The sequence below is a fragment of the Schistocerca gregaria genome, chromosome 1 (assembly GCF_023897955.1).
Source record: "Schistocerca gregaria isolate iqSchGreg1 chromosome 1, iqSchGreg1.2, whole genome shotgun sequence".
Lineage (NCBI taxonomy): Eukaryota > Metazoa > Arthropoda > Insecta > Orthoptera > Acrididae > Schistocerca > Schistocerca gregaria.
Genome location: NC_064920.1, coordinates 472,807,685 through 472,827,387, shown reverse-complemented (window position 1 = coordinate 472,827,387; position 19,703 = coordinate 472,807,685). Strand labels below are relative to the sequence as shown.

General features: G+C 39.3%; 1 protein-coding gene across 2 annotated transcripts in view; it reads right to left on the bottom strand.

Moving 5' to 3' along the window:
• The window catches only part of LOC126353313 (uncharacterized), a 373,943-nt gene that overhangs the window by 158,702 nt on the left and 195,538 nt on the right, over positions 1 to 19,703 (bottom strand). For both annotated transcript variants that reach the window (XM_050002753.1, XM_050002754.1), the window contains exons 6-7: positions 12,663 to 12,814; positions 12,497 to 12,562 (exon numbers count right to left, since the gene is read on the bottom strand). In XM_050002753.1, coding sequence (XP_049858710.1) covers positions 12,497 to 12,562; positions 12,663 to 12,814 — 218 coding nt within the window. The remainder of the gene's footprint in view (positions 1 to 12,496; positions 12,563 to 12,662; positions 12,815 to 19,703) is intronic.

The window sequence follows — 19,703 nt, the reverse complement described above, 5'->3', positions numbered from 1 at the left end:
ATGAAAAAATTCCCAGGTTTTCCTTGGAATATACAGTCTGTTAGATGAAGATGAGATGGGAGATATGATACTTCGTGAAGAATTTGACAGAGCACTGAAAGACGTTAAGTTGAAACAAGGCCCCAGAAGTAGACAACATTCTGTTAGAATTGCTGATAGCCTTGGGAGAGCCAGCCGTGACAAACCTCTTCCATCTGGTGAGCAAGATGTATGAGACAGGCGAAAGACCATCATACTTCAAGAAGAATGTAATAATTCCAATCCCAAAGAAAGAAGGTGCTGACAAGTGTGAAAATTACTGAACTTTCAATTTAATAAGTCATGGTAGCAAAATACTAACATGAATTCTTTACAGAAGAATGGAAAAATTAGTAGAAGCTGACCCTGGGGAAGATCAGTTTGAATTCCAGAGAAATGTAGAAGCATGCAAGGCAATACTGACCCTACTATTTCTCATAGACAACAAGTTAAGAGAGGCAAACCTGCATTTATAGCATTTGTAGACTTAAAGAAAGCTTTTGACAATGTTGACTGGAATACTCTCTTTCAAATTCTGAAGGTAGAGGTAAAATATAGGGAGCAAAAGGATATTTACAATTTTTACAGAAACCAGGTGACAGTCATAAGGATTGTAAGACCTGAAAGGAAACCCATGGTTGAGCAGGAAGTGAGACAGGATTACAGCCTATCCCAGATGTTATTCAATCTGCATATTGAGCAAGCAGTAAACGAAACAAAAGGAAAATTTGCTGTAGGAATTAAAGTTCAGAGAGAAGAAGTAAAAACTCTGGGTTTCGCCAACGATATTGCAAATCTGTCAGAGACGGCAAAGGGCTTGGAAGAGCAGTTCAATGGAATGGACAGTATCCTGAAAGGTGTATGTAAGATGAACATCAACAAGAGCAAAATGACGATAATGGAATGCAGTGAAATTCAATGAGGCGATGCTGAGAGAATTAGATTAGGAAATGAGACACTTAAAGTAATAGATGAGTCTTGCTTATTGGCACCAAAATAACTGATGATGGTTGAAGTAGAAAGGACATAAAATGTAGACTGGCAATGGCAAGAAAATCATTTCTGAAGAAGGGTAATTTGTTAACATCAAGTACAGATTTAAGTGTAATGAAGTCTCTTGTGAAAGTATCTGTAGTAGGTGTGTAGGCACATATGGAAATGAAACATGCAAGAGAAGCAGTTTACACAAGGAAAGAATAGAAACTTTTGAAATGTGGTGCCACAGAAGAATGCTGAAGATTAGATAGGTAGATCACATAACTAATGAAGAGGTACTGAACAGGAAAAAGGGATCAGTTGGTACGACACAATCTGAGGCATCAAGGTATCACCAATTTAGTACTGGAGGGAATCATGAGGGTTAAAAAATTGTAGAGAGAACAAAGAGAGAAATACAGCAAATAGATTCAAAAGGATGTAGGCAGCAGTGGTTACTTGGAGATGAAGAGGCCTGCACCGGATAGAGAAGCATGGAGGGCCGCATCAAACCATTCTGTGTACTGAAGAACGCAACAACATTCATGCTCTTAGCAGACAATGGTAATTGTTGTATCAACAAGAAAACTACTATTATTTCACCTCAACATAAGAAAATATTAATTCCATTATCTTAAAAAATGCATTGAAGTCCCCCATTATTTCTGCTATCAAAGTGATAAATACCACAGAAATATGCATCAATAATGACAGATTAAAGTTGCTAAACAATGGCATTAAGTACAATATGGCCACAAAATGAAAACAATACTAAAGATCTAACAGTCAGCATAAAAATAGCATATACAAATGCCAAACTACAGCAAAGTGAACAGAACTATATAACCCGTAAGTCAAACAAGATTATTATGAAACATAAAAATTGTAACAAAATGTGGAATACGATAAATAATGAACATGGGATATTATGTGACATAAACAAGAAACTTTCAACAGATAATGACGTCATTGTTAGAGTGCACAAAGCCAACAACTACCAATGTCACCATTCATAACTTTTCCTGCCTTCCACACCAACATAAAAAAGCATTCTTCAGATATATGGTTAATCAAATGTTTAATACCCCAACGAAAAAAAGTGAAAGACATAGAGAAACAGAAATTATAAAATGAAGTGTAATACTCCATTATTAGTGTCAGGCTAAGAATTTGGTCTGAGCAGCTTCTGTATGGTTGAAATCCTCCTTGATATTCTCCAAGTTGTGGTTCTAGAATGTTTTTGATCCTATTGTAAATAATGCGGGAGAAAATTTTGTATGTGCAGTCCAGAAGGGCCAATCCTCTGAAATTATATGGATTGGTTCTATCTCCTTTTTTAAATAATGGATGGATTATTCCTGAGGTCCAGTGCTCTGGAATTTTCTCTGTGATCCACACTTCAATTAGATGTTGGTGGAGATTTATGACTGCAGGTTTTCCAGCATTCCTCCAGATTTCTGCAAATACATTGTCTTCACCAAGTGCCTTGTAATTTTTTAGCTCCTGAATTGTGACATCTACTTGAAATGTTTCCAGTGGGTCATCCATTTAAAAGTTTGCTGAAAGTTTCTGCAAGGATCTCTAAATTTTCTTGATTATTATGTGCCAACTTTATCTCGTAAAGGTTTTGCAATGATCTCTTGACTGTTTCTTCCGGAAGTTCTCTTCTACCTTTTCTAAGGTATTTTTAAGATGTTTGCATTTCGTCTGTCTGAGGATTTTATGGCTTGACTTTCTTTGCTTGATTAGTTCTAGATGTGATTCTTCAGACTTTTGGGCTTGATGCTTTATCCAAGCTTGGTGCCTTGTTTCTAATGCCTGGTCACATTCTTCATTCCACCACTCATGTTTACTTCCTGGGATTTATTGGAGCCAACTCTTCTGCTATGAATTTTAATTTGGTGGTTGATTCTTCTAGTGTATCACAGTTGATAGATCCTTCAGTTGATTTTGTAGTGTATTCCTCATTTTTTGGATGGTCGGGTCGAATTTTCTTCTAGTTTTTTTTTTTTTTTTTTTTTTTTTTTTTTTTTTTTTTTTTTTTTTTCCCCCCCCCAGAGATCTTTTCTTTACCATTGGTGTTAATTTTATTTTGATCTTCACAACATAGTACTCTGACCTTGAGTCTTCACCCCTTAAAACTTTGACATTGTAGATTTCACAATGGTGAAATTTATCCATACATACATGGTCCAGTTGCCATTTGCCCTTTCGGAAATCAAGGTGTTTCCAGGTTTTTAATTTGTGAGGTTTCCTTTTAAAACATGTTGATTTTGAGACCAGGTTATGGTTTCCACAAGTTTCAATTAACCTTTGACCATTTTAGTTGGTTCATTTATGTGCGGGCCACTTTCCTATGATATCTCTGTATCTTCTTTCTTGCCCCAGTTGTGAGCACTGAAGATGCCAAGGAGAATTTTTATGTTTGATGGAGTAATGTTGATTAATTGATCCAGGAGATCCCAAAATTTCTGTTTCTGCTTTGTCCTTCAGAGTATTATTTTCTGATTGGTGGGAGCATGAGTGTCAGTTTTAATTTGAAATAAATTGACATAAAAATTTTCTGAGTATCATATCACATCATCAGTAGACCCAGAAGGTGGTCACTGTAACCATGGCTGAAATGTTGGTAGCTTTTACTTTATGTCATGGTATGATACTCAGGAAACTTTTATGTCAAGTGATTCTGGCCACAAAGCCCTCACAGTTATATTAAATAAGTTGTTTCTGACTTATTAACCAAATGTCATTGTGCATGTATTTTTTATTAGAGACAGTGCTCGTCTTTCATTAAACTGTGTAAAACTAAATCATGGCATCAACTAAATGAAAACAAGTGACACCGTCTTTAGTGAAGAAACTGAAAATGGTTGAAATTTTAGATAAAGACGAGTCTCTTGAAAACATTGCAAGTGAGGTAGGGACTGGCATAACAACTGTTAAAGACAGCAGAAAAAAATAGGAAAACTGTTGATAGTCATGCAATGGCAACTGATGATAAGAAACAACTGAAAATATATAAGAGTCTTAAGAAGACTGAAAGTGAAATTTTAGACAACACTTTGCAGATGTAGTTTGAGCAGATGAGCAGAACAGGAAATCTGTTGTTCAGTTCAATCATGAAAGAAAAGGCACTGATTTTATATGAAAAATTAGATTAAAACAATGAAACTGAAATGTTCACAGCGAGTCAGTGCTGATTACATTGGTGGAAGAAAAAAATGACATGGCAACTAAAATGTTATTATTTTTGCAGCAAGAAGTTGCCTGCTGACAAAACAGCTGCTAATGAATTTGTTCTGTAATTTGGAAACTTAGTTAAAGATCTTAATCTGACCACTGATTAAGTGTATAACATTGATGAATGTTCCCTATAAAAGCTCTTGCTGCACCAAAAAGAGTCTCTAACAGGAACAGAACTTGGCATAGACAGATTAACTGTTGCACTCTGTAGTAACACTAATGAAGTCACAAGATACTGTACAGTGATGTTACAGGTCAATAAAAGTGTTTTGACAATCCAATATTTTTTGTATTCCAACCATGTTCCTTGTCCTGTATGGGATGGACTAGTGAGGTTCTAATGTGTATGCAAAGAAAATAATGTCTCTGAACGCTGGCTGGAGTGGTCGAGCGGTTCTAGGCGCTACAGTCTGGAACCCCGATACCGCAGGTTCGAATCCTGCCTTGGGCATGGATGTGTGTGCTGTCCTTAGGTTAGTTATGTTTAATTAGTTCTAAGTTCTAGGGGACTGATGACCTCAGCAGTTAAGTCCCATAGTGCTCAGAGCCATTAGAACCAAAGTCTCTGAACAAAGTATGTTATATCTTTGCGAAAAAATCTTTATAACAAATACTAGGTGTACAGTATATGCTGGATGCTGGCAAAGTATTGTAGTGATCAGTACATGTATTCATATGCAATGAAAAGTGAGTAATTTGTAAAAATGATTTGTAACCAGTTGGTCACCACAGTAAAAGCTGCTAGGTGGATACTAATTACAAAGCCGCCTATTCACTCGCGTGCCATATAAACATTCCTCATAGCAATACATTAAAGTATTTTTCTAACTTATTGTCACAGTCAGTACCTCGCATCACTATGAAACAGTCATGTATAACTTCCATGTGCACCATCTGAAGATGAGCCAGAAAAAGTTCAAACACTTGTTTATGGAATAAATACCTATTTCAAAATGTGACTGGCTGCAGTTTTATGTATTTATATTGATTTTTGTAGTATTGTTAGTAAACAGTAATTTCCTTTTATTTAATGAAGTGCACAGATCAATTATGCACATCTCAACATTTACCTCATTTACTACAGTTTTTCATTGTCCACTCAAATGTGCTTTGCTGTGATCTCAATAGCCTTCTGAAGAGTTGCAAAAGTCACAAACAGCAGTTACGTGTTTCAATACTGGAGCAGCATCTCTAATTTTCCAGCACACAGTTTGCTATGTCCCAGAAAAATTTATTTATATCTGCAAGCAGGAAACCACTATGGCTTATAAATCTGTTCTTTAGAAACACATTCAACCAATTTTCCCTGCATAGCCATTTTCAAGGTATCCCCCCCCCCCCCCCCCCCCCCAAGAATGAGCAATTCTCCTGTTCATTGTGACCAAAATGTATTAAAATTGTTCTGCACTCTGAAGCTATTTGGTTGTGTTTATAGAGAATAACAATGAATTATTTTATCAGAAGAATTTATTTCCTTTACCATGATTTCCAACTTCACTTTGTCAACAGCAGCAGCAGCATCTGCCCCCACCCCTCACACAAAAAAATTACAGAATGTGAAACAAAGTTCGAATGTTAATACAGCTCCTCGCCCCTCCAGCACACCCTCAGCCAAACTCCTCTTGATGATCTCATTAGTATTAAAATGCAACTTTCTTCCATTTTCACAGGGAAGAGAGGAATTTAAGATGTACACAATGGCACAGCCACATAAAAATAGAAGTAAACGTGTGAGCTAGGCTGCAGGGGGCCCATTACGCATGAATGCTGTCAAGGAATAATAAAGGACTTAAGGTAAGATATTAAATGGCTATTTATTATATTACTAGCTATACCCTAAAATATGCTGCTATAGCTCAGTCTGGTTGGATGGAAAAGAAATATAAGAGAATGCACACTTTCTAATATGTACGGGAACTGCATATACGTCTTAATCACCTTCTGACCCATCTCTCTGTCCATCCCCTCTTTTCCCTCTGTCAATTTCCTTCCACCCCTTTGTCCCTCTCTTCTTCCCTCTGCTCTCCAACCTTCAGACTTGTTTATTGTTACTGCAAATTCAGATTGTGTAGGAGTATTCTAATCATAAGCCCAAATGCCAGAAATACAACTTTCCTGTCTTCTGTGAAAACCATCGTTAAGAGTATTGAATAAGAATTTGGAGTAAATTGGTGAAGACCTTTTCAAGATCTTTGGTGGAAATGTTTTCCTTTGTCTATCATGGATGGCATCCCAGAATGTATATAAAAATGCGCTCATATTCTAATGCAACACTGTGTACAAAGTAATCAGTGAGCAACTTTTGTAGATTTAATATTCTCAACAAACACACATTTACATGTTTATTTCTATAGATGTGATGGTGGCATCACCCCCCCCCCCCCCCCCAAAAAAAAAAAAAAACTTAAATCTCCAAAGTTTTTCAATGACTCCTTCAAATCTTTTACACAACATTGCATTTGAATACACACGTCTCTGTACACCCAGTGGAGCACCATATATAAGTCCTCAATCTTTCCTCTCCCACATCCACACCGGCTGTTCATAGCATCCTCCTACAGGCCAACCGCAAATTAGAACAGCATGCCACCCTCCACCTCAAAAAACTATCCAATCTCCTGGTTTCCCACCTCCGGAAAGGCAACTCACTCACCCTCCACAACCTTTCCAACAAACCTCAACCTCCTCTCATTGGACACAGACCCAGTCTCTCCCATCTACACAATCTCCCACTTCCAGCTCCACTCCCCCCAACACCTCAAAATTCTAGTCAACACAATCTGGAACCACAACACCCCAATTCAGTAGTTAACCTTTCCTCCAAACCTCTCTCCCAATCCGAAACCTCTGTCCTATCCAAAGGCCTCACCTTCAGCCCCACTCCAAAAGATTCAACCAAACTGCCCCTGTCAAAGATTTACTGTCCTACACTCGTAGTCTCTGCTGGAAATATCACTATGCCACGAAGAAAAATAATCCTGATCCCACTCCTAAAGATCCAACTCCCCAAGACACTATCCAAATTGAACCCTGCCTGGAACAGTTCCGTCCTCCATCACAGCGGGACCCACCTCCTCTTCCTCAAAATCACCCTCTCCAAACGTTCCAGGAATTTCTCACTTCCAGCCTTGCCTCTCAATCTTTCTTGAAAAACCTTAATCCTACTCCCAACATCACCACAGCCGAAGCCCAGGCTATCCGTGGTCTCAAAGCTGACCGATCCATCGTCATTCTTCTGGCTGACAAGGGTTCCACGACTGTGGTACTTGATCGTCGGGAGTATGTGGCTGAGGGACTGTGTCAGCTTTCAGACAACTCTACATACAAAGTTTGCCAAGGTAATCCCATTCCTGATGTCCAGATGGAGCTTCAAGGAATCCTCAGAACCTTACGCCCCCTACAAAACCTTTCACCTGACTCCATCAAACTCCTGACCCCACCGACACCTCGCACTCCTACCTTCTGCCTACTTCCTAAAATTCACAAACCCAAACATCCCGGCTGCCCCATTGTAGCTGGTTACCAAGCCCCCACAGAACGTATCTCTGCGTACGTAGGTCAACACCTTCAACCCATTACATGCAGTCTCCCATCATTCATCAAAGACACCAACCACTTTCTCGAACGCCTGGAATCTCTACCCAGTCTGTTACCCCAGAAACCATCCTTGTAACCATTGATGCCACTTCCCTATATGGAAATATCACGCACGTCCAAGGCCTCGCTGCAATGGAGCACTTCCTTTCACGCCGATCACCTGCCACCCTACCTAAAACCTCTTTCCTTGTCACCTTAGCCAGCTTCATCCTGACCCACAACTTCTTCACTTTTGAAGGCCAGATATACCAACAATTAAAGGGAACAGCCATGGGTACCAGCATGGCTCCCTCGTATGCCAACCTATTTATGGGTCGCTTAGAGGAAGCCTTCTTGGTTACCCAAGCCTGCCAACCCAAAGTTTGGTACAGATTTATTGATGACATCTTCATGATCTGGACTCACAGTGAAGAACAACTCCAGAATTTCCTCTCCAACCTCAACTCCTTTGGTTCCATCAGATTCACCTGGTACTACTCCAAATCCCATGCCACTTTCCTTGACGTTGACCTCCATCTGTCAAATGGCCAGCTGCACACATCCGTCCACATCAAACCCACCAACAAGCAACAGTACCTCCATTATTACAGCTGCCACCCATTCCATATCAAACGGTCCTGCCCTACAGCCTAGGCCTTCGTGGCAAACGAATCTGCTCCAGTCCTGAATCCCTGGACCATTACACCAACAACCTGAAAACAGCTTTCGCATCCCGCAACTACCCTCCCGACCTGGTACAGAAGCAAATAACCAGAGCCACTTCCTCATCCCCTCAAACCCAGTACCTCTCACAGAAGAACCCCAAAAGTGCCCCATTTGTGACAGGATACTTCCCAGGACTGGATCAGACTCTGAATGTGGCTCTCCAGCACAGATACGACTTCCTAAAATCCTGCCCCGAAATGAGATCCATCCTTCATGAAATCCTCCCCACTCCACCAAAAGTGTCTTTCCGCCGTACACCTAAACTTCGCAACCTCTTCGTTCATCCCTATGAAATCCCCAAACCACCTTCCCTACCCTCTGGCTCCTACCCTTGCAACCGCCCCCGGTGTAAAACCTGTCCTATGCACCCTCCCACCACCACCTACTACAGTCCTGTAACTCGGAAGGTGTACACGATCAAAGGCAGAGCCACGTGTGAAAGCACCCACGTGATTTACCAACTGACTTGCCTACACTGTGACGCTTTCTATGTGGGAATGACCAGCAACAAACTGTCCATTCGCATGAATGGACACAGGCAGACAGTGTTTGTTGGTAATGAGGATCACCCTGTGGCTAAAAATGCCTTGGTGCACGGCCAGCACATTTTGGCGCAGTGTTACACCATCCGGGTTATCTGGATACTTCCCACTAACACCAACCTATCCTAACTCCGGAGATGGGAACTTGCCCTTCAATATATCCTCGGTTCCCGTTATCCGCCAGGCCTCAACCTCCGCTAATTTCAAGTTGCCGCCACAGATACCTCACCTGTCATTCAACATCATCTTTGCCTCCACACTTCTGCCTCGACTTACATCTCTGCCCATACTCTTTGCCTTTAAATATGTCTGCTTGTGTCTGTGTATGCATGGATAAATGTGTGTGTGTGTGTGTGTGTGTGTGTGTGTGTGTGTGTGTGTGTGTGTGTGTGTGTGTGCGCACGCGCGCGAGTATATACCTATACTTTTTTCCCCCTAAGGTAAGTCTTTCCACTCCCGGGATTGGAATGACTCCTTACCCTCTCCCTTAAAACCCACATCCTTTCATCTTTACTTTTCCTTCCCTCTTTCCTGACGAAGCAGCTGCCGGTTGCGAAAGCTCGAAATTCTCTGTGTGTGTTTGTGCGTTTTATTTATTGTGCCTATTTACCAGCACTTTCCCGCTTGGTAAGTCTTGGAATCTTTGTTTTTAATATATTTTTCCAATGTGGAAGTTTCTTTCTATTAGATATATATAAACACACAAAGATGATGTAACTTACCAAACGAAAGCGCTGGCAGGTCAATAGACACACAAACACACACAATTTTGTGTGTATGTTTGTGTGTCTATCGACCTGCCAGTGCTTTCGTTTGGTAAGTCACATCAAGATTCCATGACTTTCCAAACGGGAAAGCACTGGTAGATGGACGCAATAAAAAACACACAAACACACACACACAGATTCAAGCCTCCGCAACCAACAGTTGCTTGGTAAGGAAAGAGAGAAGGAGAGGGAAAGACGAAAGGATGTGGGTTTTAAAGGAGAAGGTAAGGAGTCATTCCAATCCTGGGAGCGGAAAGACTTACCTTAGGGGGGAAAAAAGGACAGGTATACACACACACACACACACACACACACACACACACACACACACACACACACATATGCAGACACAAGCAGACATGTTAAAAGGCAAAGAGTTTGGGCAGAGATATCAGTTGAGGTGGAAGTGCAGAGGCAAAGATGTTGTTGAATGACAGGTGAGGTATGAGTGGCGGCAACTTGAAATTAGCGGAGGTTGAGGCCTGGCGGATAACGGGAACAGACGATATATTGAAGGGCAAGTTTCCATCTCCGGAGTTCGGATAGGTTGGTGTTAGTGGGAAGTATCCAGATTCCTTGACGTTGACCTCTATCTGTCCAATGGGCAGCTTCACACATCCGTCCACATCAAACCCACCAACAAGCAACAGTACCTCCATTATGACAGCAGTGTGTGAGTGCGAGTGTATACCTCTCCTCCTTTCTCCCTAAGGTAAGTCTTTCTGCTCCCGAGATTGGAATGACTCCTTGCCCTCTCCCTTAAAACCCACATGCTTTCGTCTTTCCCTGTCCTTCCCTCTTTCCTGACGAAGCAACCGTTGGTTGCGAAAGTTTCAAATTCTGTGTGTGTGTTTGTATGTTTTTTATTGTGTCTATCTACCAGCGCTTTCCCGTTTGGTAAGTCATGGAATCTTTGTTTTTAATATATATTTTCCCTTGTGGAATTTTTTTAGCAAAAATCTTGTTTTTGTTTGTTCAATATCTTAAACCTCTGAAAGTTCTTCACCAATTCCTATGAAACATTGACACTACATTCCATTTGAATATGTAGTGTTTTTGCATACATTCTGGAGCACCATGCACATACAAATATATACGATGAGGTAACAAAAGCCATGAGACAGTGATATGCAAATATACAGGTGATTGTAGCATTGCGTACCCAAGGTATAAAAGGAGTAGCACATTGGCAGAGCTATCAGTTGTACTCAGCTAATCCATGTGAAAAGGCTTCCCATGTGGTTATAGCCACATGACGGGAATTAACAAACTCTAAATACAAAATACAGAATTCATTACGAAATTCAATATTCCAAGATTCACCGGGTCAAGAGTGTGCTGAGAATACCAAATTTCAGGTATTACCTGTCATCACGGGAACCACAGTGGCTGACAGCCTTCACTTAACAACCGAGAGCAGCGTCGTTTTTGTAGAGTTGTCAGTGCTAACAGACAAGCAACACTACGTGAAACAACTGCAGAAATCAATGTGAGTTGTAACACAAACATATCCATTAGGACAGTGCAGTAAAACCTGGCATTAATGGACTATGGCAGCAGACATCCGACAACAGTGCCTTTGCTAACAGCATGACATCACCTACTGCACCTCTCCTGGGATCATGGCCATATCAGTTGGATCCTAGATGACTGGAAAACAAAGGCCTGTGGAGATGAGTCCCAATTTCAGTTCGTAAGAGGTGACGGTAAGGTTTGAGTGTGGCACAGACCCCACGAAGCCATGACCCAAGTTTTCAACAAGACAATGTGCAAGCTGGTGGTGGCTTCATGACGGTGTGGACTGTGTTTATGTGGATTGGACTGGGCCCTTGGTCCAACTGAATCAATCATTGACTGTAAATGGTTACATTCAGCTACTTGGAGACCATTTCGAACCGTTCATCGACTTCATATTCCCTAGCAACGATGGAATTTTTATGGATGACAATGCACAATGTCGCCGGGCCTCAATTTTTCATGAGTAGTTTGAAGAACATTCTCGACAATTCAAACAAGTGGTTTGACCACCAGGATCACTCAACTTGAAATCCATTGAACATTTATGGGAGCTAATCCAGACGTCAGTTTGTGCACAAAATCCTTCAACAGCAACACTTTTGCATTTATGGATTGCTATACAGCCAGCATAGCCCAATATTTCTGCAGGGAACTTCCAATGATTTGGTGAGTCCTCTCCATGAGTTGCCACACTACGATGGTTAAAAGGATTTCCAACTCAATATTAGGACTTTTATCACCTCGGTGTATAATACATGCATTAAATTTTATTTACCATATGGTGCTCCATTAGCTACATAAAAACAGGCAAGTGTTTCAATGCAATAAAGTGGCAAAATTTCATTGCTACTAGTGAAAACTTTCAGATATTTACAATTTTGTTCAAATGAACATTTACATTTTTACTTATATAAATTATTATTATTATTATGATAAAACACCTACACTTAACATTTAAGCTCCTGAAACAGTTCAAAAGGCTCACAAGAGACTGTTTGCCACAAACAAGGATGGAGATTAACAACAGTACTTCAGCATTCAACAGTAAATGAAGATGGGGGTAATACAATGTGGATGACACAGAATTTCACTTGGCAGACAATGGAACTAATATCCTAGGTACAACATTACCTTTGCACTACCATGTTCGTCCAGAAGAATATTTTCCAGCTTCAAATCCCTGTGACAAATTTTGTGCTGTGGATGGCAGAGAAAAAAAAATGTTACTGGTTGCTGTTTATGAGACAACACAAGTTTGAAACATAATAATAATGAATATTTTTTTGAAGAAGCAGACCTTGTGACAGTAGTAAACCGCTGTTGAGATTTGCCTAAATATTCGTCGAGCTTCATCTTCGGAAAGAACTTTCCTTTCACTCAAGTAGTCATACAGTTCTCCTCCAGCAGCATATTCCATAACAAGTACCATCTTTTCACGATTTTCAAATACTGTAAATAAAGAAGAAAAGGCAAATATTAATGGACCTTAAAACACAAGGCATTATTTCTTTCATAGTACAGAAAATAGTATCCTGCTGCATATTATAAATATGGGGAAAAAAATAAGCGCATGTGCAAAAATATAACCTTAATACTCATCCATGCTTCATATTAAATAATTTTTTTGTTCTGTTTCTGGTGGATGACGTATTTGAATAAACAGCTCCATATTTTGATTGGTAATAATCATGTTTTTAACTGTCGGCTTGATAGCAACTGACAGCTACATTGGTACTAATTACAGCATACGGTATCGAGTTTCTTAATTTTCCAGCTTCACACTAATTAACACAATGACTGACTGATGCAGTAAGGAATCCCATAAGTAACACTAACTGCTGCTTCTTCACCTTCCCATCCTTTCAGTCACTTCTTAAGTATGTCAATATTAATTTCTTGACAAGAAACAAAGTTGAGATTATTAAGGCATCATTATGATGCACATTTGTACCATAAAAATAAACAAGACCCTAGAGAATTCTGAGTAACAACACATTCTTAAAAATCGAGGTATCTATAAAACAGATAATCTCGCTCACTGACAATCAAGTATGTTAACATAAATTTTCAAGGAGAAAGAAATAGGAGGATCACTAAAAGAGAGAGAATTCATCATCTTTAACGTGATAACTTTAAATAAAAGTCTTAACCAGAACTGTTTAAAAAAGTAGTTCTTTGTCTTGATTATCCATTAATCGTAACATAAAGAATGAAGCTGCAATTCCTTTCCCATCTACTTCTATACATTCCTCTTCCATAAATAAAATATGATCACAGATTACATACAACTTTACGGTTAAATCAAAAAAAGATTCACAGTTCATAGGAGCAACTGAAAGTGCATACGCCATCAATTATTATAAATCAATATTGATACATGAAAACTATTAACAGATTTTATACCTAACTCAGCTACATCGATGAGGCCACTAACGCATGATTGTGAAGAGCTGCCAGTTCAAATTTTGGTGGTGGAAGAAATTTTCACCATCTATATTTAGCTGACTGTGCAAAGAGAGGTGGAGGGACAAATTTCCTGAACGTCACAATTAGCTTCAATGTCTCACATTAAAATCCAAATTTCTTCACAGTGTTTCATGGAATGAGAGCATGTGACGCCAGTGATGGTGACTTACTGATTAAATGGGGAGATCATGCCACCTTCACAAATCACCACTAGCAAACAAAAACCAAACACAACACATACACCTATTCTCTCCCTCTCTATTTATTTTTCACCTGTATATGTAAAACAACTTGTGATTCGAAAGAAAGCAGTTCCAATTTAGGTGGCTCAAACACACACACCCCCCTCCCCCCACTCTAATGGCACAGCCAACCATGAAACAGTATTTGCATTTATAGTATATGCACTGATTAATACTGGGAAATAATAGTGGGAAACTGCATTGTTCAAAAAAAAAAAAAAAACCTTACTCTGAATGTTGTAAGGTATCACCAGTCAGGCACAGCTCAAAACATACTCATTAATGTCTGACAGAATGGTACAAGTCTTGGGGTCTAAAGGAAACAATTCTCTGAAGAAGACCTTTGGTCCTGGAAGAAACTGCTCATTGTATTTGTTACTAACACTGTATTAAATTGAAACAAATTTAGTTTATGCTTTGGAGGAGTCAGTTGTTATGAACATGATGGATGTAGTCATGATTCAAGTCTGTAGGCTCTTGAAGCAGGAGATTAATATATTCAAAGCAGAAGAAACAGTTTTTGATAGAGTAGCACACAGCTTTGAAATGTAATTACAGTTCATCGTTTCCCCCTTTTTTTTGCAAGTGATATCGAGACAAATTTTTAAGGTGTGATCAGACAAACAAGAATAAAGGCAATCATGTTTAGAAAGCAATCTCTGGAGGGGGAATTTAGATAAAAGACGGGGCTAGACCAAATATAGACAAACAGCACTCCTGTAGCAATAAGGAATACGAAATATGGCAACGAAATCTTCTTATTTTTTGTAGTAATGACTATTTTTATGATAAAAGATAAAAGCAAAGAAAATGAACACTAGTGTTTATTATATTTGTTGTTTTATTGATTTTCATATAGGGCAACTTTATCTGTCTCTTACGACAAGCTGTGCAAAAATTATAGTTGTGGCTTTACAATCTTTCATGCAACTTTGGCTTATGGTGTCAAATAACAAACATGCCCAGCAAAGTTTTATGACATAGAACTCCTTCGCACGGTAAATGATAAAATGCATATTACACAAAAAACGGATCACCTGGAACGGCTAGAGAGAATGTTCATATTCATAGGACATATGCATCAGTATGTTCTGCAGAAATGACTTTGCATTTCAGTCACCTCAGTTCAGCAAGTGTCCTGTTGCCTAGTATGCACAGGGTCCACCATGGGCCCTGATAACTTCTCTCACTTGTGACGGCATCGACACATGTAAGGCACGAATGGCATCCTATGGTATCGCCATCGGTGCTGCTTTCACCTGGTTCCAAAGTTCATCTGTGGGGGTTGGCTTTGGGTCACAGTGCATCACCCATCGTTTCAGCATATTCACACGTTTTGGATTGGCGACAAGTCTGCTGATCTGGCAGGCTAGGGTGAAAGGCTGACATCCTGTGATAACAAGAACGCACTTGTTTCTGCAGCAACGTGCTCATGCATTGTCTTGCTGAAAAATGGTATCCGAGATGATGTGTAAAAATGGTATGGCTACGGGTAACAGGATTCATTCAGGCAGGTCACACTGGTCACAGTTCCCTCGACACACACCAACTGTGATTTGTGGCTGTACCCAGTAGCACCCCACACGATAAGGTGTTGAGTTGGCGCTGTATGCCTTGTGAGATTACAATCACTGTGATGCCACTCCACCTGACTGCGGCAAACCAAAATGCGACCATCATTTTCACACTATCTGCCTCATTCCTGTGGCCAGTGACATAGTTCCATACACCATTGCTGCCTAGCATATTTTTGCATATTTGTCAAAGGTGTGCAGAGAAGTGGACGAGGCACACATAACCCACACCATAATAAACAGTGACAGACTGTCACCCCTTATAGTGTATGATGTGTTCTACTGTTGTGCCAGAGTCGAGGAAGATGCAGATCTGTCCTGCAATGCCAATCAGATGGGGTGTTGATCTTCTCAGGGGGTGGTCTGGGGCTGCGACCTGATCCCTCTCGGCGTGTTCTGCGGCCTTCCATGAGCCACTCTGCACACACCCATTGCACTGTCAAAAAGCTTCATCTCACATGATCAGCAGTTTCCTGGAGGGATACATCACATTCTCTCATGCCAATAATGCACCCTCGTTCAAACTCACTTATTTGACAGTACAGTCCTTGCATACATCTGCGAGGCATACTGCACGTCTGCTCAAGTCACACTTATCTATTACCTTCAGTTTATAGGGACAACAAGAGCCACAGCCACAATTTACCCGAAGGTGTGGATATTGATGTTGACCTGGAACTCACAGGCCGACATGATGCAAATGCTAAATCATTTTTGCAGAACATACTAATGTACACGTCCTGTGAATATGGACATCCTATCTACAGTCGTTCAATGTTTCTTTTTTTTCTGAAGTTGAATGTTGAATAAACAAAGTCGTAAAATATACAGAAAATTCTGGTAAATTACTCTGTGCAAAAATTAAATGTATAGGTGGTTGTGGAAGTTACATCATTTCGAAACAAACAACAATTAAAAGAGCAACACTAGACTTGATCTGAGCTTCATTAATGTTTCATAAGCAAATGATTATTTGGTGTGCATCTACAGAGTCAAATACAATTATTCATAGCTCACTGAATAATACTACATACTACAATGAGAAACAAGTCCATTGCTGGCAAAACATTCTTACTTTTTTGTGCAAATGAAACAGTGACAATATATGTAAACCATTTTGTGTATTTTACACTTACAAAATTCAGAAGTACGGTCAGATAATGTAATCTAAAGAAAGCAAACGATTTTGCACTATCTTAAAAGGAGTTGACATAAGATTATATATGAGTGTGTAGAGCAACTAATCTACATAGTGAAATTGTCGTCACTGCCTATCATCAAAGTAGAAAATGCAGAACACTTTACTTTTATAAACAGTCCACTGTCAGTGAAACTAACCGGGTGGAATCTTAGAAAGTACGAAATAAAATCTACACACAATATCTAAATCTGCTGCACTCAGAAAAATCTGTAACCATGTGGTTTTGCTCAATGGCAATGCATATAAATATCTGATTAAGCTCTGGATCAAGTACATTTTCAGTCCCTTACATGAGGCCCTGGACTGCAAGACTAAAATTCAAGGTCAATGGGAGACTATTTTATCATATTCAACTTCAAAATTATTAATTGCAAATATTTCATCATACAAATTATCAAATATAACAAAATCCATTCCATACTCAGAGAAGAGTTTCTGAGAAATCGCACACTAGATTTTGGTGAGGTCATAATGGAGTTAAGCTGCTGGTGACTTACTCCACATAGTTGAAGAATTGCTTGGGGTGACAACTTATTCAATCAAAATATTTCCACAAGACTTTAAGTGTTTCCACGTTGAAATTACACATTGATGTGGACTGGTTTTTGTTGTACATGAGAGCAAGTTTTGCTTCCCTAAAGTTCATGCCCAAAAACAAATTTTTTGTTTTTGTTTCACTATCATTTATCAGTGTCTATTTCAAGTCCAGATAGGAATGAAAAAATATTTTTTTTATGGTTCAAGAAATAACATTTAATCATAATACTTTGTATAAATAGAATATTACAAAAAAATTATATTTAAATTTAAAGAAGTCTTGATCACAACATTTTCTTAATGGCATATTTCGCCTTCATGGGGCATCTTCAAATAATCTTAAATTTTCCTTCTAGAACATTTTCAAAACCATAAAATGGCTCTATGCTGGACTGAAGCATGCATCAAATCTGTACAGATGTTTTCCTTTTACAACATTTTTAAAAACCATAAAACGGGTCTGTGCTAAATTTTTTCATCGCTTTTAAAACGTTCTACAACGAAAATTTAAGATCCTCTGAAGATGTCAAACAAAGGCTAATTCGTCATTAATAAGAATATGTTGCAAACAACACAGTTTTAATTCAAATATTCTCCAGGCATTAGCTGTACCAGTTGACCTGCTGGAGTGGGAGAAATTTTACAAAAATTTTCTGTTAAACATCATTCCTCGTAGTAAACCATAAACTAAATATACAATATAAAATATTTAATAGTTCAGGTCATATTAAAATTTTGGTTAATGTTAAATATGTGTAATGTTATAGTAGCTAAAACTTTATAATAATTAAAAAGAACTTATAATTTGAAGAACTCATTACAGCTGAGTAGACCACTAACTATTCACTTTAACAACTCAAACATTATGGTCATCTGTATCCTTACAGAGTGTCCAAATGCCATTCTTGTGTGTGTGTGTGTGTGTGTGTGTGTGTGTGTGTGGGGGGGGGGGGGGGGGGGGGGGGTTGCTTTCGCCACAGGCAGAGTTGTTTATAATGCATTAAAATTAAAATTCCACCTCTCCTCCACAACACTTTAAACATGAGGCCAGACGGTTCACAAAATTTCAAAATCTGTGAGACATTGTTGTCAGTGTCAGTGTGGATGGTGACGGTGGTGGGCAGATCTCCAGCCAAACTGAGGACTGAGGGTGGTGGGAAGATCTCCAGCCAAACCAAAGACTGCCCTGATATCAGCATATAAAACTCACATTGCCAAATATGCTGAACCGAAAGTGGCATGCCCCGCAAACTTCCCACCATGTTGGACTCTCCTGGCAGAGCAAGGACCCATGCTTTAAAGAACAGTATCTATGCACAATCTGGTAAACAGCACCTCTTTGTAACATGTGGATGGCATGAAGTCCACCACACCTATGTGGTCTATTTAAGTGACTGCAGTTCCTCATCCACCACCTCCAACCATTCAATCTCCCATTGATGCATAATTCTTCTGTCAGATAACAAGAGAACAGTATACAAGGGATGGCAAATTGATATGCAACACCATCCCAACATGCTTCTTTGGCTGCTTTGTCAGCTATGTAGCTTCCCTGTATTGCAATGCATCCAGTACCCAACAAAAGACCACCTCCTTGACTCAGTGTCAGAGCTGCTGTAAGGTCCCATGGGTGAGCTGACTCTACAGATTTAATGAGCACATTTGATAAGCGCGTGACTGCGTGTGAGATCGCTCTCCAAGTTTTTATATATTTTTGGGTTACAGATATATATTTTAATGGTTTTTGTGATAATATTTACTATATAAGTGACTTATTAGTGTTTTCTTCATTCACCTTTGCCTTTCTTGTGTTGTGACCTGATATTTGTGACTGTTTCGTATCGAGCAACTTAACCTCTTAACCGTGTTTACATTTCGTGCTGACCAGTTGCAGCTGTAGCGGCACATCGAAAGCTAAGTACGAATTAATTGTTTGTGTATAATAGTTTATTTAGGAACTTTAGTAGTCTTCAACCGGTGTTCTTAGTGTTTTCCGGTGAAATAACTTCAGAAGAAATTTTTGCGAACTGCTTTCAATTTCATTACTGTGTCATTAGACGTTTGATTTTCTTTCTGTGTTAGTATTTTGTTATATTCTCATTTGTTGTTGATTAATACTGTCAATAATAGTAGTTACTTCCCTTGTAGAGCAAGTTTGTGATTATTGTAGTCAGTTTTTAGCATCTTCTTGTTGTAGTAGCGGAACTTACATAAGGTTGTTTTATTGTTTTAATGACTGTAAAATTTTACCATGAGTGAGAAGTGTGGGCTTTGCCGTAGGTTCGTGTGTAGTGGATTGCGGTGTGAGACTTGTTCGA